General features: G+C 57.5%; 2 protein-coding genes across 12 annotated transcripts in view; one reads left to right on the forward strand and one right to left on the reverse strand.

The window, feature by feature from the left end:
• Positions 1–12,168, forward strand: part of CHD5 (chromodomain helicase DNA binding protein 5) — a 61,918-nt gene extending 49,750 nt beyond the window's left edge. For 2 of the 3 annotated variants that reach the window (XM_019746694.2, XM_074334185.1), the window contains exons 34-42: positions 2,673–2,762; positions 3,384–3,521; positions 3,788–3,896; positions 5,895–6,027; positions 6,424–6,619; positions 7,366–7,529; positions 7,654–7,768; positions 7,872–7,925; positions 8,711–12,168. In XM_019746694.2, coding sequence (XP_019602253.1) covers positions 2,673–2,762; positions 3,384–3,521; positions 3,788–3,896; positions 5,895–6,027; positions 6,424–6,619; positions 7,366–7,529; positions 7,654–7,768; positions 7,872–7,879 — 953 coding nt within the window. In that variant the 3' untranslated portion in view covers positions 7,880–7,925; positions 8,711–12,168. The remainder of the gene's footprint in view (positions 1–2,672; positions 2,763–3,383; positions 3,522–3,787; positions 3,897–5,894; positions 6,028–6,423; positions 6,620–7,365; positions 7,530–7,653; positions 7,769–7,871; positions 7,926–8,710) is intronic. The other variant, XM_019746695.2, reaches the window with a different exon arrangement.
• A 543-nt stretch (positions 12,169–12,711) lies between these two features.
• Positions 12,712–21,519, reverse strand: part of KCNAB2 (potassium voltage-gated channel subfamily A regulatory beta subunit 2) — an 82,166-nt gene continuing 73,358 nt past the window's right edge. For all 9 annotated transcript variants that reach the window (XM_074334202.1, XM_074334205.1, XM_074334201.1 and 6 more), the window contains 6 exons: positions 20,986–21,071; positions 18,361–18,481; positions 18,166–18,260; positions 16,985–17,105; positions 16,616–16,704; positions 12,712–15,461 (listed from right to left, as the gene is read on the reverse strand). In XM_074334202.1, coding sequence (XP_074190303.1) covers positions 15,372–15,461; positions 16,616–16,704; positions 16,985–17,105; positions 18,166–18,260; positions 18,361–18,481; positions 20,986–21,071 — 602 coding nt within the window. In that variant the 3' untranslated portion in view covers positions 12,712–15,371. The remainder of the gene's footprint in view (positions 15,462–16,615; positions 16,705–16,984; positions 17,106–18,165; positions 18,261–18,360; positions 18,482–20,985; positions 21,072–21,519) is intronic.

Here is a 21,519-nt window from a genome sequence, read left to right on the forward strand (position 1 = left end):
CCCCTCAACTCCTTTGGAAAGTTTATAGTCAATTCTATTTTGTAATTCTGAATTGTTTGCATGTATCCCTTCTGAATACTGTCAGGACTGTGGACAACTTCAGTTCTAACCCATTTCCTTTCCTTCTTCCCTTCTTCCAAGTGCTGTTGCCCAGTGTTTTCATTTCAATTTGTTTTAATTCCCTAAATTTGTTATTATGCTTATTCCTAAATTTTTAATCCTTATTGAGATCTTCCCACATTCTTAGCAGTTTTGTGTTTGCTAATTTGTTCATCATTGCTTTGTTCAGTGTCCTTCTTCCTAAAATACACCCTTGGTGCTTTCAGCAAATTTCTGTGAAGGGCAGATTTTCTCATCGTGTGTTATTTTTCCTTTACTCTTGAGTAATAGCAAAATTCGTGGCGGGAGAGGGTTATCCTCTCACCACTGAAAATGTTATTCCTTTTGTGTTCTGGCTTCTATTACACCGCTGTGAAAGGCTGCTCTGAGGGTAATTGTTGCTCCTTTAGGAAATCTGCCTTTTCTATCTTTTCTAACATTGAAAGACCACTTTTTAAAAAATTTATTTAGGTGTTCTTATTTATTTTTCAATGATAGTTGACATTCAATATTATTTTATGTTAGTTGAAAGACCACTTGTAAGATAGTCTGTTTGTCTTTGGTGATGTGCTCTCTCACTGAAATGATTTTTTTTTTTTTATGCTGCTTGCGACTATGATTCTTATTATTGTCTTTCATTGATTACAGGCAGATTCTCAGTCCGCTGCTCTTTGAATATTACTTTGTCCCATTGTTTTTTCCTATTACTCATCGATTCCTTCATTCATTCATCCAGTCCATGTTTATGGAAGGCCTGCTGTGTGTTGGGTGCTGTCTTAGGCTTTGGGGGCACAAAAATGAACCCAACGAGCAAAGCTATCACATGGAATTGGATTCTAGTGGGGAGACGGGGAAACAACAATAAACAGAAGTATGTCTTGTTTGACAACAGGCTCCAAATGCACTGAGGAAAAGAAAGCAGGTAAAAGTTAGCAAAAGGTGGGCTGATGTGTCTTTCACGGCTTGTGCTTCTGTTGTTGTTCCCTCTCTCTCTGCAAGGCTTTAGGAGTCTTCTTCAGATCTAGCTTCAGTTTGCACTTTCTTTATCTAGCTGTTTTTAATCTACCCATCTGTCTTATTTTCTATGGCTGCTAACCAAAATATTACAAATTTAGCATTTGTTAGTTCTGAGACGTGTGAGTCAGAAGCCTAGCATGGTATGTCTGGGTTCTCTGCTAAGGTTGTGTAAGACTGAAATCAAGTTCTCATCTGGAGGCTGGAGGGAAAATTGACTTCCAAGCCCATTCTTGTTGTTCGTTGACTTCGGCTCCTTGGGGTTGGAGGACTGAAGCCTCGTTTCCTTGCTGGCTGTCAGCTGAGGGCTGTTCTCTGCATCTAGAAGCGGCCCATATTCCTTGCTTTGGGCCCACTCCATCCTCAAGCCAGGAATGGTACGCCGGCTGCCCTCATGCTTTGAATCTCTGAGGTCTTTTTCTGTGACTGGTCTGAGAAGATCCTGCTTTTAAAGGGCTGGTGTGATGAGGTCAGGGCCACCCAGATAATCTCCCTCTTTTAAGGTCCCCCGTGCCCCACACATGACGTGCTCACAGGAGTAGAATCCAGCTCGTCCACAGTCCTGAGTCTTGTTTTTCTTGTGGATTCTCTTCCTGTTTCTCTCTCTGGCAGGTGGATAATTGTTTTCTAAGTTTTGGTTGGGTGCATCTTCATCAGGAATTGTTTTTATCCATGGGATCCCATGTCACCTGGGTAATGGGAATGGTCTACCCTCCCACCCCCCACGCCCCATTTCCAGGAGCCCTGGGCCCACCAATCTCACTGGTGGTTTCGCTGGTCTGGGACCAGTGTTTATGGCACTCTCTCTGCTCATGGTGGGGACAGCTCAGATTGCACAGCCCGCACGACCTTTGTGTTGGGTTTGGAGCCCTCATTGGAGACGTCATGCCCCCAGATTCCACGTGGGAGCCCGGCTCCTCTGTGTGGCCGTGGGCTGGTGGGCAGAACTTTCTCTCTCTCGCAGAGAGCTCAGTGGTTGGAGGGTGTTGGTTTAATTCCAGTTGTCTGCGTCTCTGGGGCTCGAGGCCTCCTTCTTCCTGTCTGGGTGTCGAGACACAGCCGAAGCCTCCAGATCTCGTCCTGGTACCCACTCACCCCCGCCAGGCCTGGCTTCTGCTTCTTGAGCTTGTATTTTCCCTTCATTTATGGCACCTGACAGTTTTCCTTTTCTTCTTGGGAGCTCACATGTGCGTGTGTTCAGTGTGATAGAGTTTGCCTGATATTTCTGGGTATTTGTAAGAAGGGTTCTGTGTTAACAGCAGCCTACCACGTTGCCAGAACTTCCAGTGTTCTGGTTATCATTGTGGTAGGGAGGATTTTGAGACGGTGCCTTGAGGAGTTTGGGGAGGGGGTGCTGCTGGAATGGGGGTGAAAGAAAAGAGGTAAGGCGATGATGGGTGGTGGGGGTGCTCTCCTTGATGGCACCTGTTGAACTCTTGAGTAAAATGATGGGCAGTGTTCTGTGCATGGCTGAAGCAGAGTTGGAAAACCACCAGCCCGGAGTCCCCTCTGCCCTTCTGGGACCCCTCCCAACCTCACCAATACCCTTTGTCTTACAGAAGAGATGTTTCCAGAGAAGGAGAAAATTCTGGACAAGCTGGAGCTAAGCTTGATTCACAACAGAGGGGATGACAGCGATTTCAGGCCAGGTTTGGGGCTCTTGCGTATGCTCTGTCCTGTGTCCCTTGGTTTCTTGGGGGTGCCATCTGGACCATGTTGGGCCTCCTGCAGTCTCCTGGGCACCATCTCCTCGGCCCTAGGCCCTGATTGGAGCTAATGGGTGGGAATCTGGACTCGCCAGCCCTTTAGGGGACAGACCCCCTCTCCCTGTCCTGACCCCTCCTGTGGCCCCAGTCCACTCCAGGAGGAAGGATTGCTGGCTGTAGAGCTTGGCCTGCAGCATTTGGGGCTCAGCTGGAAGCCTTGTGTACCTCTAGGTCCTGGAATGTTCTGGAACGACCATCCTCCAATCAGACCCCGAAAGCTACCTTCCTTGAACTTAAGCTGCACTTTTCACAGTGCTCTCCCCTTGTTCCCCGTGTTCCTTACTTGGTGGGGAAGGGGCACCTGGGCAGGGAGCCAGCTCTACCTACGCAGATGGAGAGAGAGGGCTACTCGGGTGTCCGTTTAAAATCCCCGTTGGCCGTTAGCCCCTGGAAGATGGGGAGATGTGTTTCCCGCTTGCCTTTGGGGCCCCAGCACTTGGCGGAGAGAGGCCCCTGGGCAGTGCCTTTGGATGGATGAGTGAATGTGGGTCTGTCCTGCCACAGATGATAGCAAAGCTGAAGAGAAGGAGCCCATTGAAATGCAGCAAAATGGTGACAGAGAGGAAGATGAAGAGGGGAAGAAGGAAGACAAGAATGGGAAGTTCAAATTCATGTTCAACATCGCAGATGGTGGCTTCACAGGTATCGGGGTGGCTGGTGGGCCGAGAGCTGGGGTGGTTGGTGCCACAGGCTTCCTGTCTGTGTGGGTCCTGGGAGTCTGGGCAGGTGGTCGTTTTATACTAAAGTGTGAATGGTTGATAAACATCCCCTGTATAACCTTTCCTAGTGACATTGGAACTGAGCCTTCAGGGGTGGGAAGATGGCAGGTAGTGAGGGAGAGGCTGTGCTAGGCCCACCCCTGGGAGGTGCTGGGGCATCTCATTCTGCTCCCCTTGGTGGCTTCCTAGAGCTGCACACACTGTGGCAGAATGAGGAACGTGCCGCTGTGACCTCGGGGAAAATCTACGACATCTGGCACCGGCGCCATGACTACTGGCTGCTGGCAGGCATTGTGACGTATCCTTGGCCAAGCCAGGCTGGGCAGGAGTCTGGCCTGTTCCTCTGTGGATCTCAGGGAGGAAGGGACATGGGGTGTGTGGGGTGAGGAGTCAGGAGCCATTGCTCCTGACCAGGTGCCCAGGAGCCTTTCCTGGTGATGATGATGACAATGACAATTGCAGCAGCTTGTCCCTTTACGCTCAGTACTCACCCCATCCTCACAGCAGCTTTCCAGAAGGGGCGCTACTATGATCCCCATTGTACAGAGGCGGAAACGAATGCTCAGGGAGGCCAAGTGACTCGCCCAGGAACACATGGCTAATAAGTCACAGCCCATCCATCTGGCTCCACAGCAAATGCTCCCTCCTCCTACACGACACAGACCTCACCTCCTCCCAGTAGTGACCCCCTAAAGGGTGCTTCACTATTTACAAGGCCTTTCATTCCTTCCTTCCTTCCTTCATTCACTCACACATTCAATCTTCAGTCTTTATTGATCACCCACCATGTGCCAGGCATGGAGGATGCAGCTGTGAACTAACCAGCCCCCAGTCCTGGTCTACCTGGAGTTCCCATCCTATGGGGGTAGATGGTGAGCACCAGAAGTTAGCAAAATGAGGGTCCAATGGGACGTGATAGAGCAGGGACGAGGCACAGGGAGCTTTGGGGGCAGGGGTTGCATTTCCAGTAGGATGGTCAGAGCAGGTGACATTTGAGCACAGACCTCCCAGAGGCAAGGACAGGGCCACACAGTTAACTCAGGAGAGCCCCCCAGCAAAGTTGGCCTTCATGACAGCCTTGAGGGAGCTGGCTATTGTAACGAGAGGCGGGGTTTTGTGGACGGGGGTTGGTAGACCATTCCTGCGAGGGGCCAGAGAGTGAATGTTTTAGGGTTTGCAGAGTGACCACTCCACTCTGCCGTGGTAGCAAAAATAGCCCCAGACAGTATCAGGCTGTGTTCCAATAAAACTATTTACAAAAGCAGGCTGTGGGCCATAGTTTCCTGATCCTGTCATGGAGGCTAAGGTTTAGAGCCTGGGTTCACATCCTGACTCTGCCTCTCATAACCGTGGGACCTTGGGCAAGATCATTTTATTGTGTCTCCTGTTCCCTCTGGAAGCTTTAGGGAAGGATCCTTCCTTGCTTCTCCCCAGCTTCTGGTGGTGGCCATCCACCCTTGGGGTCGCTTCGTTTGGAGCTGCGTCACCCCAATCTCTGTCTCCATTTCATATGGCCTTCCTGGTGTCTGTGTCCAAATTTCCCCTCATGAGGATACTAGCCCACCTTAACCAGTATGACCCTTTCTTTCTTTTTTTTTAAAAAAAAAGCAAAGGAGTTTTTATTTTTTTAATTTTTATTGGGGAATATTGGGGAACAGTGTGTTTCTCCAGGGCCCATCAGCTCCAAGTTGTTGTCCTTCAGTCTAGCTGTGGAGGGCGCAGCTCCACTCCAAGTCCAGTCACCATTTTCAATCTAGTTGCAGGGGGCGCAACCCACCATCCCATGTAGAAATTGAACTGGCAACCTTGTTGTAAAAAGTTTGTGCGCTAACCAGCTGAGCCATCGGTCTGCCCCTCCCGCAGCTCAGCGGCAGCTCATTGTTTTCAATCTAGTTGTGGAGGGCGCAGCCCACCATCCCATGCGGGAATTGAATCAGCGACCCTGTTGTTAAGAGTTCATGCTCTAACCAACTGAGCCATCCAGCCGCCCCCCGTATGACCCTTTCTTAACTTGAGTACACTTTCAAAGACCCTATTCCGAATGAGGTCTGTCACAGGCATTGAGGTTAGGACTTGAGCATGGGTGAAGGAGATAATCCTGTGAAGTGTCAGTGCCGTCTGGGCCCGGGGGGAGCCTGTCAGTGTCCACTAGTTGTCACAGCATTACCACCACACTCATCCTGGAGCCAAGGTTAACGAGTTGCCTGAGAGTACACTGTCAGGATGCTGAACACACACTGGCCCTGCCCCCGCCTCCTGCCCCTGGCCAGGTTTGCCCTTAACAGTGCCCACCCAGGCATGGCTATGCTCGCTGGCAGGACATCCAGAATGACCCGAGGTACGTGATCCTCAACGAGCCGTTCAAGTCTGAGACCCACAAGGGCAACTACCTGGAGATGAAGAACAAGTTCCTGGCCCGCAGGTTCAAGGTCAGTCCATGGCAGGCCTTTGGGGGAGGGGGCTGCAAGAGGGGCAGGATACATGAGGACCTGGGGCAAAGGAGCTAGTGAGCAGCGACCCCCTCCGCCTATATGTGGGAGCCGGCCAGGCTGTCCACACAGGGGAGTAATTTAGTCAGTCAGTGAACCGGGTGCTGGGTCCTTGCCCTGGGTCTGACCGACTCCACTGGGCGAGTGTCACTGCCCCGGGTGATGGGTACAGAGAATCCAGCTTGGTGAGTGCTCAAGAGGTGGCCAGGATCAGGTGACAATGGCCTTCTGGGTGGGAATGTCTCCTTCCTCCTTTCTTTCTGCCCAGAGCCTTGGCCTGGGGGGGTGGGGTGGAGAAGGGGGCCAGGCCAACACTCAGTCACCCCCGCCCTCCAGCTGCTGGAGCAGGCGCTGGTCATAGAGGAGCAGCTCCGGAGGGCCGCGTACCTCAACATGACCCAGGACCCCAACCACCCAGCCATGGCCCTCAATGCCCGCCTAGCCGAGGTGGAGTGCCTTGCCGAGAGCCACCAGCACTTGTCCAAGGAGTCCCTCGCTGGGAACAAGCCGGCCAATGCCGTCCTGCACAAAGGTGAGTCACCTGCTCCCCAAATCCGGCCCGCCTGCCATCCTGCTTCCCTCCTCCTGCCCAGGGGATCCTTGGCTATAGATGAGGGCGCTGATGGGGCCCTAGGACTGGAGACAGAATGGCAGCCCGGAGGCCAGAGCCTCCTGGCCAGGATGGGACAGTCTGTAGTCCATTCCCTCAAGCCCCGACTGCGAGCCTTAAATGCATGATGTCTGCAATCCCCGTGCTGTCCTTAAGTGGGGAGGTTTATTATCCCGTTCTCAAGATGGGGACATTGAAACTCAGGGAGGTGAAGGCATCGCCCAAGGCTTCCTGATTCAGACCTTTGACCCCTGTGCTCCAAATCTTCAGGAAGCCCCAAGGCTGGTTGGGGGAGGGCCTCCCTGGCCTCCCTGGCCCTGCTCTGTGTGGGAGATGTTTCCTGAGGCAGCTCTGCCTGTGAGCCCCCCATCCTGTCCCCAGTAGTGGGCAGGGGCTGCAGGCCTCCCTGGGAGCTGGGAGGCTGGCTGAGGGCCTGGAGGGAAGGCCAGCGTTGGCCTCGAGTTTCTGGCCCTCATTTCTGCAGCCCGCAGGCGCCTAGGAGAAGTTCTTTGGGAAACCCCATTCTTCTCCCAGGTGGCATCTCGGGCCCGGTGAGGAGCGCCCCCTGGTGTCTGCTGCCTGGAGAGTGCAGTAACACACCCCTGTAAATAAGCCCCAGCGGCGCCACCTGCGTCACAGCGTCTCCCCTCCTGTACCTTCCTCCACAGTCTTGAACCAGCTGGAGGAGCTGCTGAGTGACATGAAGGCGGACGTGACGCGCCTGCCCTCCATGCTGTCCCGCATTCCCCCGGTGGCCGCCCGCCTCCAGATGTCGGAGCGCAGCATCCTCAGCCGACTGACCAACCGAGCCGGTGACCCCACCATCCAGCAGGTCAGGTTCTGCCCGCGGGCCCTTGAGCCTGAGACCCCGTCAGGCACGTCCTGGGCGCCCCTGGGCTGGGGCTTGGGTCCGCGGTGTGGGACTACGACCTTTAAACCTGAGTCCTTGCCTCCAGGGCTCTTTCGGCTCCTCCCAGATGTACAACAACAGCTTTGGGCCCAACTTCCGGGGCCCTGGACCGGGAGGGATTGTCAACTACAACCAGATGCCCCTGGGGCCCTATGTGACCGGTAGGTGCCCGTCTGCTTCCGGGCAGCATGTACAGGGGCACCCGCGGGCCCCGCCTGCCCGTCACCGCCCCTGTCAAGCCGAGGTTCTCTCTGTTTCTGACAGATATCTAGCCGTCCCCGCGACTTCCCTCTGTTGCAGCGCTCATTTCCAGCTGAGGTGAGGCCACTTGTGGATGCTCCACTGCCCCTCGTCCCTTCCTTGGCTCTGCAGGTCAGGCCTGATCAGAATCAGCCCTGGTCCCCGTGACTGATTCATGCCCCTGAGCCTTGGGGACATCACTGCCTTCTCGGGCTCCGAGGGTGTCACACACTTTCCTGGAGCCCCCTGCCCCAGCTCCCTCTGCCCGGGGACGTCTCGGGGCCAGCATGTCTTCCCCGGCTGCCAGATACTTCCCTGCGAGGCTGGGAAATGGGACACGAAGGGTGGGTGCACTTGGGCGTGCTCCTCTGTGGACACGTGTGTCTGTGGCAGTCAGTCAGAGGCCATCACCCCCAGCTGGGAACCCTGTCTCCACTGTCCTGCCTGCGTGTCCTGCTGGGGGGGTGCGGTACCCCAGGGTATCACCTCTTGTCTCACCCCAGTCCCTGCCTAGGACCAGGAGGGTGGCTCAGGGTTGGGGGGCGGTAAGTGTTACTGGCTAGGAGCGGGGAGCTTATTTCTGAGGAACTGCCAGTTCACCCTGGCCCTCACCAAGCCCTGTCTGGCACTTCAGGGTGGAGGTGCCGGAGGGGAGGTGGTTTCCAGAATGGCTGCCCCGCAGGCTGCCACTTCTAGGGTGCTCTCCTGCACTCTGGGTGTGTCTGGGCGGGCGTGGCTAGGGATCCCTCTCGGATTGCAGCTGCCTGTGACAGGCAGTGGGTGGGGTGGCTCCAGGGTGTGGGGTGCTCCCCCCAGTGGAGACCTGACCACACCCCAGCATCACCGTGATCTGCTTCTTGCAGCCACGCCTGCCGGGTCACTTGCCTGACCCCCACAAGAGAGAAAAGCCTTTTTAGGAGTTGTTGCCACCTTGGGACGGAAAGGGAATGCCATCACCTGGGGGACGGAGCCCGGAAGTGCCACCTCATCATAACCCAAGTGTTCCACACAGCGTCACACCCACACCACGGGATGCGCCCCTGGGCCACCTTTGCCAGAACGACTTCTTAGAGGAGATTTCATTTATTTGTCCATCTTTTGCACTTTCCTATTGAAGACTTGAACAAGTTCGTCTTGATAAAGTTGAGTGATATGCGGAGGAGACTAACTGCAGTGCCACCTCCCTGTCTGTGCACAGGCTCCGACAGGAGGGAAGCTCCTGGAAGCCCTGCTGCTGCTCATGCTCTCGGCAGGGAGGATGCCGTGTCTGCCCCGCAGCCCTCGCTGTGCCCCCATCACCCAGTCCCGTGTGCACTGCCTGACTGCCCTCTGCTCTGCCCCCTGTATGCATGGGGCCCCCCAGGGCCTGGCACAATGGTGGAGGCCTGGCTGATGCTCGGGTCAGAGCAGAGTGTTTATTCCACCCCCTTCCTGCCAGGGCTGGAGTCACCAGGTCTGTGCGGTCTCCTTGGGGAGGGGTCTCTGTTGGCACCAGCGTAGGGCCTGTGGCAGGCCCAGGTGTGCTCCTGGGAGTGGGACACGAGCCCTGTGTGTGTGGGTGGCACAGGGGCTGTGAGGCCTTCACCTCGGCCTCCGCCAGGTGGGGTTATGAACAGGTGGTAGTTAGCATCTCAGCAGAGAGGTCACAGCAGCACTGAAGATGGCCCAGAAGCCCCTGGCCCTGCCCTGTGCCCTGGGCTGTCTGTCACACCCACCTCCAGATACACCCTGCCCCGCGTGGTCTCATGGGCTGCAGACATGGAGGAAGCAGGCCTCCCCCTGGAGCCTGGACCTCTCCTTGCCCTCCTGTCAGTGGCGAGGCCTGTCTAGGCACTTGCCACCCAGGGCAAGGCCATAGCTGCCCTCGCTGTGCCTTGTGGGGAGCTCTGCTTGGAGGCAGGGGACTGGACCTGATGGCCTCTCCATACCTCCCTGCCACAGCACCGCAGGCTTCCTGTCGGCTGTCTGACTGGGAACATGGTGTTGGCGCCCCTCCACCCAGCTGGTGGTGCCCTGTAACGGCCCCAGGTGGGGTGGGGAGAGTGGGCCAGGCCTGGACCCATGTCCAATGCTCCCTCTGGCTCCAGCTCAGCCTGGAAGGGATTTCCGACCCTTGGGCTTCCTGGGGGGCGGGGTGTGTGTGCCCTGGGTAAGAATCCTGTTTGAGTGACAGGCAAGCTGGGTCTGGGGTTGGAGGTGCCAAGAGGGGCCTGGGCTCAGCTCCCCGGGCCAGGATTGGAGCCAGGATTTCGTGGTTCATCTTGGGACAGTTGGGCGATTGGCCGGCCCTCATAGAGCCCCGGATCTCCTCATCTGTAAATGGCTCTTTCTGAACCCTGGAGGGCTGGACCCCCAAGGCCCCTTCCATCTTGGCAGCCCCACACTCTATCTTGATCAAAATCTCCAAGGCCAACCGAGCCCGCAATTGTGTGTGGGTAGACGGGGCGTGTCTTGGCAAGTTTCCAGGACACGCGTGCAGCAGCGGCTGACCCGCCTTCTGGGAAGGGTGGGGTCATTCCAGTCCTGTGCTTCACGTGCATGTGTGTCCTCGTCAGTGCCTCCCTGCAAAGGCTCCTGGCGCAGACCACAGGCGAGGTGACTGCCACGAATCCCTCCGCCCCCAGGGCCCTGAGAAGGGGCCCTCCCAGACGGCTGTCAGCCCTGTGGTTGGCCTTGTTGGGAACAGTGCCAGCCTTCCCTGGCCACAGTGGATGGTCTCAAGTGTCAGGCTGGGAGGCATGCAGCAGTAGGACAGGGGTCTGATTCTCCACTGCTCCAACCCAGAGGCCCACGGTGCCTCCCGTTTCAGCCCGTCCTCCCCAGGGAGCCTTCCTTTGTTCCTAACGTCCCTATGCCCGTCCCAGGCCTTGCCAGGCTCCCCTTTGCCCTTCTCACCATGCCAGAGCCAGGCACCCCCAGACGGCCTGGCCCCCGGCACTGCTGGTCCCAGGATGGGTTCTGCTCTCCATGACCAGCACCCCGGACGCCCGGGAGGGTGTGCTGTGGACAGTGAGGAGCCGGTTTCTGGTTGACTGGTTTGGGAGAGGCAAAAGAATCTTAAGAATGTTTTCTTCTTAGTTATCAGTTATCTCCCACCAAAAGCGGTGGGTGGGGGTGTCCACTACCTTGGGCATCTTCAGGCTAGGTTTGGTTTCTGCTGCTGGCAGAATGAGGGTTGTCGTGTGCAAGCAGAATCCCAAAGTGCCAGCCTGCAGTTTTGTTTGCAGCCACCTTATTATTTAGACCAGTGCCAAGTAGGCTTTCTGCTGAACCACCTTTGGGCCCTGGTCTCCAAACGCATCACCTGCTGGGCTCCCAGGTGCCGAGGGGAGTTTGGGTTGGATGGACCGTATCCAGAGGGCATGTGGGATGCTCAACAGACACTCTCACACGGAAGCACATCCCAAGATTCTGTGTGAAGAGACCCGCCCTGCAAGCCACCTTCAGAAGCTCCTTTGTTCTCTGCAAATTATGACCAAGGTCCTGCTGATACCACAGCTGGTGCAGGCACCACCCTTCTGCTTGTTGGGGCCCCTTCCAGGGCAGGATCCTCTTGGGGTCCCCTGCCCAGGTCAGGGGCTTGCCCCAGGGACACCTGTTGTCCTTGTTTGCAGGTGTCGGGTCCCAGGGCTCTTGTGTAGAGGGTGGGCTCAGGGACCTGGGAGCAGGCAGCCTGGAGCATGGTGGCAGGGGAAGGGCCTCGGGCGGGACGCAAGGCCTGAGGTCTTGGCGTGGCCATGGTCTAGGGCCCCCTACGGCCTGTACCCTCCGCCTGTGCCCTCCGTCGAGGGAGCCGACTCCAGCCCCATTTTCTATTTCTGGAAGTTTACAGGTTGTGGTATATCAGCCCAAAGTCATTGGTGTTGTGTTTTGGATTTTTTCCTTTGTTTTCAGATTTTTTTTTAAGCAAAGTATTTTTTTAGGTGCGATAACCCAGAAAGGGCCCGTTGGGTGTGTGCGTGTGTCCTGAACCCCTGACATCGAGCTAGGAGCCTGAGCTCCGAGCCTGGAGATGAGGGAAGGGTCCCATTTTCCATGCATCAGAGGGGCTATTAGGGTGCAGACTGTGGGGCCGGGTCACTTGCCTTGGGACAGCCCCAGGTCAGCCAAGATCTTGGCAGCCCAGCAGGGAGGGTTCCCGCTGGGGATGGGGCTGGAGCTTTGGAAGCTGAGCCCCTGTAAGCAGTGACCTGTCGGGCCCTTGGGAAGACCTGTGGGACGTAAGACAGAGACTGTCGCTGACACCATCCCCTTCACTTTGTACTCTGTGTGTATGTCTTGGTTTTCTGTGTTTTAATAAATCCTTTGGGAAAGGACTGAATTAGGGTGTTTTCCTGAGATTCTCACTGATCTAAGAAGGGGGTGAGGGCTGGGGGCAGGGGAAGGACGTGGGGTAATGGGGTGTCATCCGAAGCCACCTCTCACCGAGACCTAGCCGCATGGGGCTGAGGGGCTTGCTGGGGAGGAGTGACAACCCAGGAAGGGTTGTGTAGGGATGGTGCCTGCCCTTCCTACCTGCACCCTTGAACACACACCCCATCACATCAAACACGGAGCCCCCAGGGATAGCCTGCAGCCCTCCTCGGACCCCACCCTCTGTCCACAGAGGGCACAGCAGCTTCCCAGCAACCAGAGTGTGTGTTGGGGGCACCTCCATTCCGAATGGAGAGACGAGGGGGTCTCCATCCTCAATCTCTGCCTCTTCTCCAGGGCCCATTTCTCCCAACCCACTATTGGCTCCAGGGTCAGGATTCGGGGGCCTCTGAATGGTGGCAGCCTTCTCCCCCCTGCCCCCACTGCCCTCCCGCCAGCCCTGATCTGGAGCACGGATTGGCCTGGAAATGAGAGGAGCGGAAAGCCCAGGACCCTTCGGGCTTGGGTTTTATTTTGTCATTCCATAAATACGGAAGCGCAAGACGTATGGCAGTCTCGCCTCGAGAGGGAGGGCGTACCGTTAGCTGAGGAACCACAGTCATTAAAAAAAGGGAGAGAAAGCAGCACATTATTTACATGACTGGAAGAGAACAGAAAACGGAGCAAGTCCTGCGTCGCTCCTTGGATTTTACCACAGATGTGGGCTGAGAAATGGTGGGGACTCCGTGTGTCATTAACAAGAAAGAATGATCCCAGCCCTGTCCCCAGTCCAGGCCTACTTCCTGTGTAGGGCACTCCTGAGGGACCCATGGGGCAAATTCTGCTTCAAGGGGACGGGGAGAGGCTGGGGGGAGGCCCTGCCCCTTTCAGGCCTGCCGCTGCCCTGCTCTTTTCAGGCTCTGACTGCCCTTGGCCGTCCATCCAACTTCCTCTGCCCTACTCCAGCCCCCTCCTAAGTCAAGGGACCCTCGGCCAGGAAGCAGAGCCCGTCTTCCCTGCCGTGGGTGTAGGACACTAGGACAGTGCCTCAGGGCCAAGGCAGCTGGGTCCTGGCACCGGCCATTTCTGCCTAGGCTGAGCTCAGCCTTGGTTGCCCTTTTCTCCCTGTTTGGCAAACATGCAGCCAACAGGGGCTCAGCCTTCCTGGCTGTGGCTCCTGGGGGCACAGCCCCCACCTCGGGCCCCACTACAAGTCCTGGTCCCTGTTCCAACAGTGGGTGGTCTGGGGGCAGGTGTGCAGAGGGCCCAGCCAGTCTCCCCAGGAGGGGGACGTGATTTGGCCCACTGTGTGGGCCAGACAAAGTGCCCAGGGCATGACTCCTCCACCTCGGGTGACGGGGAGTGGCCGCTGGCTGGGCACCTCTGCTGGGACAGGTGTTGCCCCCTCCCCACACCCACAGGGTGAAGCCTGCAGGAGACTGGGTGAAGACCCCCAAGGGCCTGGTCTATGAGGAGGGGGAAGGTTCTAGACTCCAGGTCAGCACAAAGGTCAGGAGTGGAGAAGGCTGTCCTCGCCTTGCCTTTGTGGCTTTCTCAAAGCTGCTGTCCCAGGCCTCAGCCCAGCCAGGACTGATGGGAGCCTTCGAGAATGACAGGGGAAGCTTCTGGTAACAGCAGCTTCTATGAAAGCAGGACCCGCTGTGCCCACCTTCCAGGGAGAGTGTGAGGGTGTGGGGTGCCCAGGTGGGGCTGGCCGGCACTGGGCCCCCCCCAGAGTGGGCTCGCACAGCTGTAGAGCCTGGCTCCTGCCCCACCACATAGCCAGCAGAGGCTGGGGTACCTCTCAGGACCTCAGGGTCTGGGGCTGCAAAGCGGCTGACAGTTCTGTCCTGCCCTTCCTCCCTGTCTCCAATCTGTTCCAGGCTGTGAAAGGGAATGACTAACTCCAGCCATCCCCACTTTTCACAGGGTGTGTGTGTGTGGGGGGTTCCAGGGGCAGCACTGCTGCCCATCCATCCAGGTCACAAGCTCTGAGCTCATTGACACTTAGCACCCCAAGACGGAACACCCCAGCCTTGCCTGATTTGAGGCCTTGCGGGGGCACCTCTCTAAGGAGAGGCTCCTGGGATGTGTTCCCACATTGTGGGGGCTGCTGTTGGGTGTCAGGCCTCCCAGCCCTGGGCTCACAGTGCAGACAACCCCAGGGACCCTCCCTCACTGGAAAGATCTAAGCATGTTCTCTCTGTGGACCCAATGCCACCACCCCAGGCAGAACAGACACCAACCTCTCCTGAGAGTGGTCAGAGGCCACAGTCCAGCTAAGCATGCACGACCTCAGGGCCTTCTGGGGCATGCATGGGGCAGCAGACTGGGGTCCCGGCAGGGAGGGAAGGTGGGAGGCCCTGGAGGGACCTGGGCTGGAGCCCGCTCCACCAGGCCCCCTGCCAAGTGCTCTGGGCCGCCCAGGTATGGGGCTCATTGTGCAGGGAGCATGATGGTGGGGCGATGAGCTTGAAATCCGATCCCCAAACTTTCTGTGGGTCCCAAATTGCAGAGCCAGTCCCCCTGGATCCCTGCCCCTGCCAGCAAGGGAGGAGGTAGGGGTCAAGGTATAACATGGGAGGCCCCTCAGAAACCCCCTGGGGCAGGTGGCTGTGGAAAAGGGGTGGGGGAAGCATCTGAGGTCAGGCCCATTGGAAAGTACCTGGAGCCCCTGGCCAGAGGGAGGCCCCCGTGGGGAGGCCCCGCCCCAACATCCAGGCCCCGCAGAGGCGGCCACAGAAAGACCAACACCAGGCGGGGGCTCTTGGCAGAGGAGCGGCCAGCCCTGCCTGCCCCCAGACCCCAATTGGTCCGGCCTGGCCTGGACTTGAGGAGTCTCCATGAAGGGTTGCAGCTGGGAGAAAACGTGGTGGTTTCTTCTTGGAGGATGAGCAGAGGCTGCAGGCTTGGGTGGGACCACTTTACCGTCCTTCTAATAATCAATGTCCCCGCCACGATATGGGTCCCTGGAAGCCACATGGGTCCCTGGAAGCAGCGGATGGTGTGTTGCAGTGACTTTTGAGATGTTTTCCCAATGACGTTATCTGGGTGCCTTGTTTTCTTTTTGATGCAAACCACACAAGAGTGTGGCTTCAGAACAGCGTAAGCGAGCAGCGAACAGAGAGACTGGGAGGGGAAGGAAAGTGTCCGGGCCAGCGGGGGGGCTTCTTAGGACCGGTAGTCCTTTTTGCTGTAGGGTTTATTGCCCAAAATACTATCGATCTCGTGGATAATGGAAGATGACAGCTTGGGAAGGACCTGTGTGGGAAGACGAGAGCGAATCAGAATTCCACCAAGACGGGCCCGGCCTGCACAGGAGGCGGGTGGGTGATGTTCGGCCAGCCCCGCTGGTCCAGGCCCCTCCTGCCCCTGTTTTATCTATCTCCAGCTGAAGCAAGTTGGGGCCACACTGCTTTTTTATTCCAGAAGGTTTGGAGCAGAGAGGAAGCCTGCCCTGGTTTATACTCTGCCCCTCAAACTCCAGAATGCTCTAGAACCTTCGGGAAGGCATAAGATGCAGACTGCAGGGCCAGGTGCCTGATTTCCACACCCCTAAACTGGTTTTCCCAGCCTTTCTTACCTCACCCTTCCAGGTGACAAAACCCCAGGGGCCATCTCTGACTCGCTCTCCCTCAGCCTCACATCCAGTTTTCAGCCAGTCCCTCTGGCCCATCTTCCAAACAGGATGCACCGACCTCTCCCATCTCCACCTCCCCCTACTCACTCTCCCACTGTGACTTCCCAGCACATCTCTCTGCCTCTGCTTCTGCCGCCCAGTTTCCCTCCACAGCAGCCAGGGAGGGATGCTTTTAAAACCCAAGTCAGACCACACCCCTCAGCATCACACAGCACCCATCTCACTCACAATTGTCACCAAAGTCCTCAGACAGTGTGCAGTGTCCTGTGGGATCCACTCAGCTCCTGCCCTGCCCCCCTGCTGGCCCCTGGGCTTGCACCCACCTTGGATCTTCCATGGCTGTCCCACCACCTGGAACGTTCTTCCCCAAGTGTTTGCATGGCCCAGTCCTCACCCTCCGAGCCTTTGCTCACGTCACTTTCTCCCGAAGCCCACCCTGAGAGCCCCTTCACCCTGGGCCCATGGCTCTACCTCCCCTCTGCCCCGCCAGACACCCTGACCTTGCTCTAGTGTTTTTCCATAGTGCTTATCTGACAAATACTCTAATTCCCTTAATTCTCGAATTTAGCGTTTACTGTCTGTTCTGGCTAGAACGCCTGCTCTTCTGGGGGTGCTCTTTGGTGGCTCACTGATGGAGCCCAGGTACCGAGGACAGTGCTTGGCACGCAGTAAGTGCTCCCCAAATATGTGCTGGACAAATGGGGGTCCCATCAAGGAATCCTGACCTCTGCTCAAGGGCCCTGGGGGGCTGGCGCCCAGCGGGGACCCTGCTCACCTGTATTGCTCCAATGTTCTCCATTAGCTGGTCTGTGCTAGAAGCGCCCAGGAGCACGGAGCTGACGCCCTCGTTCCTCAGGCACCAGGCTGGGGGGGCAGCAAGACCACAGGTGAGGAGGCATACCCACTGCAGGGTTCCTTCTGGTTCTGCCCTGACCCTCACTGGTCCAGAGACACCTGGCCTCTTGGTATGGGAGCTGGGAGTGCCTAGGAGGGGCCTGGCAAGCCCAGTGCTCAGGGGTGCTGGGGGAGACCTGGCCCAAACTGCCCCCGTGTGGAGAGGTGGCCTGTGCTCAGGGACCCCATCCCCATAGCTGGCTGATGGAAGGGGTGGCCCAGGCACCAGGGGTCCCCCCAGCCCTGTTACCTATGGCCAGCTGCGGGAGGGTGCAGCCCAGGCGCTCTGCGATGGCCTGCAGCTCCTTCAGCTTGGCCTGCTGGCGCCGGCCCTCCTCACTCAGGATCTTGTCCTTCAGCCACTGGTAGCCCTGGTTGGGGGTGGGGGAGAGAGCGCAGCCCATGGGTGAGGGCGGGTCACCTGCACCTCTGTATGCCCTGGCCGATGACTTGTGCGCCTTTCAGACCCTTCTCCCCAAACAGCAGCTCTCATCTGCACTTACAGGCAGCACCGCCCCGCCCCCAGCACGCCCCCAGCCTAAACATGGCGGCTGTGGGCAGAGTTGGAAGGGTGAGGCCTGCTGCACTCTGACCCTGGAGTCTGAGGCAGGGCCCCGGAGGCAGCACAAGTTGGCGGACACGCTGACTTCCCTTCTCCCAGGAGGCCTGGCGTCCCTGCGAGGGGTACTGCTGCCTTTGGCCCAGATCTGGGGGGGCGAGGGTCGTCTCCCTGCCTCCACCCCTGCGGTTGCAGTGCCTCCCAGGGGCAACCTGACCTTGCTGTCAGGGGAGGGGAGAGGTGGGGGCAGGCCATCCTGCCCTCAAACCTGGGGCGGGGGTTCCAGTGCTGGATCTGCCCTGGCCTGGGCAGGCCTTTTCCTGCCTGCTCCTCGTGCCCCAAACCCCGCATTCTGGGGACTCTCTCTCAGTCCCCTCTCCAGAAGTGTGTGTGTGTGGGGGGCTTGTCCCGGGGAGTCACATTTGAGTGACAACTGAAGAAGGTCTGCAGCCCCTGGCCCTGAGCTCAGCCCAGAGCCCTCAGTGATGGGCCAGAGTGTGTGTGAGCGTGTGTGTGTCTGTGAATGTGTGTAAGCATGTGTGTGTGTGTGTGTGTGTGTGTGTGTGTGAATGGAGGGAGGAGCACCCCACATCCCAAATGGCACATGTGGACCCAGCCAAGGTTGTGAATACTGAACTGGGGTGGGGAGGGTGGTGGCGCTCGGAGTGCAGAGGCCTCTTCTCCTGGGGCATGTCCCCTGGGGTGGGCTCCGCCCAGCAGGGGCTCCAAGTTCCCACAGCCTGGGAGCACCCAGCAGACAGGGGCCTCGCACCAGCGTCCAGGCAGCCTGCCCAAAGACCCCACCTGTCCAAAATGCCTGTCCCCTGCCTGTCCCCTGCCCCTCCCCGCCCCTCCCCCAGCCACTCCTTTACCTTCAAGGAGGCTCTGGAGTAGGGTGGGACGCCACCGTCGTACTTTCCAGAAACGATGCCGCAGGCCAGAGGGGACCAGGTCATGGCGCCCACTCCTGAGAGAGGAAAGCCCGTGGAGGTCAAGCCCTGGGCCCTGGGGGGAGGGGGGTGGGGAGAGGGCTGTGCAGGGGGGGTGGGGCGGGCCGAGGAGCCCACCTATCTTGTGGAAGAGCTCAGGCAGCTGCACCTCGACCTTCTCACGCTGGAACATGTGGTACTCTGCTTGCTCGCAGATGGGCGGGATCAGGTTGAACTGCCGGGCCACAGAGTAGGCCTCCTGTGGATGCAAGGAGGGGCTTGTGGTCTGACGGTCAGCAGGTCTGGGGGCACTGCTGCGCAGCAGGGAGGAGACACAGAGGCCTCTCCAGGAAGAGTGGCCCACCTGCCCCGCCCCCTTCTCACAGCTTTCCTGGGAGCCTGTTAGGCCCTACCATCCACCTGGGAAAAGGGGGTGGGCTGTCAGACCCCAAGGTTGAAGGGATTGAGGGGGGAGCACACCCAGTAGTGAGACTTAGGTTTGGCATTTATTAGCTGGGAGGCTTTCCCCCCCCTCCCCCTTCTTCTGCTTCTCCCCCGCTCCACTCCAGTTCAAGCAGTTGTTTCTCAGTCTGGTTGTGTAGGACACAGCTCCCTGGCCCACGCTGGTATTATGAGCCTTGCGCTCCCCCCCACCCCCCTGAGGCATTCGGTTGTCAGTTGGCCGCTCACAGCAGCTCACAGAAGCTGTCACCGGCTGCTGGCCACTCATGCTGGCTGCCAGCCACTCATGCCAGCACACAGTAGCCCATGGCAGCTCACGCTGGCTGCTGGCTACTCACGCTGGCTGCCGGCCACTCATGCTGTCTGCTGGCCACTCACGCTGGCCACTGGCCACTCACGCTGGCCACTGGCCACTCATGGCAGCACACAGCAGCCCACACCAACCTCCAGCTGCTCAGGGCAGCCCAGCTCCAGGGAGAGCTGTTGTTCACAATCTTAGCCATAGAGGGCGCAGCTCACTGGCCCATGTGGGAATTGAACCCGTGGCCTTCGGAGTTAGGAGCATGGCGTTCCAACCGTCTGAGCCACTGGGCTGGCCCTGCTGGGAGGCTTTGTGCAAGGGGTGAGCCCCTCTGTGCCTCAGTTTCCCCATCTGTTGTGAGGGTCAAATGAGGCAACAGTGTTCACAGCCCTCACGGCAGACAGTGCCTACATGGGTGGGCATTCAGTGTCTGTCAGCTGTGCAGTTACTGCTTTTATCATGATGGTCACTCCAGGGCGCTGGACCCAGGACCCTGGCAGCAGCAGGAAAGGCGAGGTCAGGAGGGAGAGTGGCTGGCATCAGTCCATTTCTGGGACTTGCTGCTCATGCCTCCACTCCACAGACCAGATGGGTGTGAGCCAGGGCTGATGTTGACAGACAGACCCCTGGGAAAGCCCTGTCTGCCAACCTGGGAGGCCCTTTCCCTTTAGCTATAGACTCAGCTTTCACATCTGTGAAATGGGTGTGAAATAGGGAGAAGATGCTGCTGGCTCCAGGCAGCTTCAGAAAGATGCCAAATGCTCATTAATGCCACAAATGCCAAAGCCGATTAGTGCCAGGGACTGCTAGGGTAGTTTTTTTTTTTTTTTTTTAAACTTTTTATTTATTTTAAGTGTGTTTTTCCAGGACCCATCAGCTCCAAGCCAAGTAGTTGTTTCGACCTAGTTGTAAAGGGCGCAGCTCACAGTGGCCCATGTGGGGCTCGAATTGGCAACCTTGCTGTTCAGAGCACTGCGCTCCAACCAAGTGAGCCAATGGGCCGCCTCAGCTAGGGCGTGTTTAACTTGAAAATCCTGCTTAATTTCTTTGATGAAGTGGAAATCAGGGACTCATTAGAGGAGAAACCCCCTTCCAGGGGAACTGAGATACGGGAATTCTGGGAGGTGGAGCAGTAAGGGTTAAGGCTGAGAGGGGTCCTGGAAGCAAGGGTCGTGGTGGTCAGCCTCAGAGGGGAGACTGCGAGGGGGCCGTCCCCTGGCCTCTGCCCTCCATTCTCCCCTCCGGTGCCTGCTCTGAGGAGCACACAGCCACTCTGCTGACCCTTCTGGGATACTCCAGAAACAGCAAGAAGCATCTGCTGCCCTCGGCCTCAAATGCCTCCCGTGGAGGGAAATGACAATGAAGGGGACACTTTCCTGAAAGTGTAGGTGAGGGGGAAACATCATGGATTACGAGATGGACACCCGGGGTCCCAACAGCTGCTCACATCCGGAGGCTGCCCAGACTCCGAGCCACACGGCTGGGCATTCATCTCAGAATGAACTGTGTGACCTTCGGCATGTAAGCTCTCTGAAAACCAGGATGACAGCAGCACTTACCTCACAGGGCACTGTGAGGATTTAGTGGGAGTTAGTCCACAGGAAGCCTTTGAATCTAACAGCACCTGGAAGACCATGAGAGCTCAGCGGGAGGGCCCGCCATTGCTGTCACCTGAGCTCCAGAACCTCTGCTAAGAGCTCACACCTGTTCTCAGGTAATCTTCCCAACAGCCTCATGAGGGGGCGGTCTTCCTAGTGGTCTTGTGTTCTAGGTGGGGAAAGTGAGCCTCAGAGGTGAAGCCTCCTGTCAACACAGACAAATTCCACCCAGGCCTGAAGCTAAGACTCCCCTGTCTGCGAAGCCTGCGGCCATGACTACCAGACCACAGTAATCTGTGTAATTGTGACCAACGGCTCTGGATCTGCCAGAGCCCCGGGAGCCGCAGAGTGGGGACAGGGAGCACACGCTTGGGACACACACACACCAAGAAGTCACCATACCATGATCTCCATGGAGCTCCAGCGTGACGTGCCCCAGTACATGGCCATCCCCTGGTTGATGACGTGCGTCATGGCGCGAACGGTCTCTGTCATGAGAGAAGGGGAAACCGCAGGTGGGAGGGCAGCCAGGGGCACGGGGCCCAGCCTGGGGACATTCTGCAAATATAGGCGGGGCGCCGGGAGCAGGGAAGGGGGCTGCGAAGACGGCTTGCAAGCAGTGTACTTCCTGGCTCCGAGGTCGGGTGTGGCAGGGGAATCTCCGGGACGACAGAAAAAAGTGAACCTCCACCCTAGAAGTTGGTCTTGAAAACCACTTCCCCGAATGGAACATTTGAAAAATGGGTTATGGATGGACTGGGATGCTTCTGTGGCAGGTTAGAGGGATGAGGGCAGGGGAGACCAAAGTATGTGATTCTAGACTCTAGAAGGGGGGAGTTCTCTAGTTGGGCAAGAATCAGGGACGCTGGTCCTCAGGAAGAACCAGATACGGATTAAGGTTCCAATCAGATTTGCGGAAGGCAACAGGAAGGAAAC

This window comes from Rhinolophus sinicus, linkage group LG06, assembly GCF_036562045.2.
Source record: "Rhinolophus sinicus isolate RSC01 linkage group LG06, ASM3656204v1, whole genome shotgun sequence".
Classification (NCBI taxonomy): domain Eukaryota; kingdom Metazoa; phylum Chordata; class Mammalia; order Chiroptera; family Rhinolophidae; genus Rhinolophus; species Rhinolophus sinicus.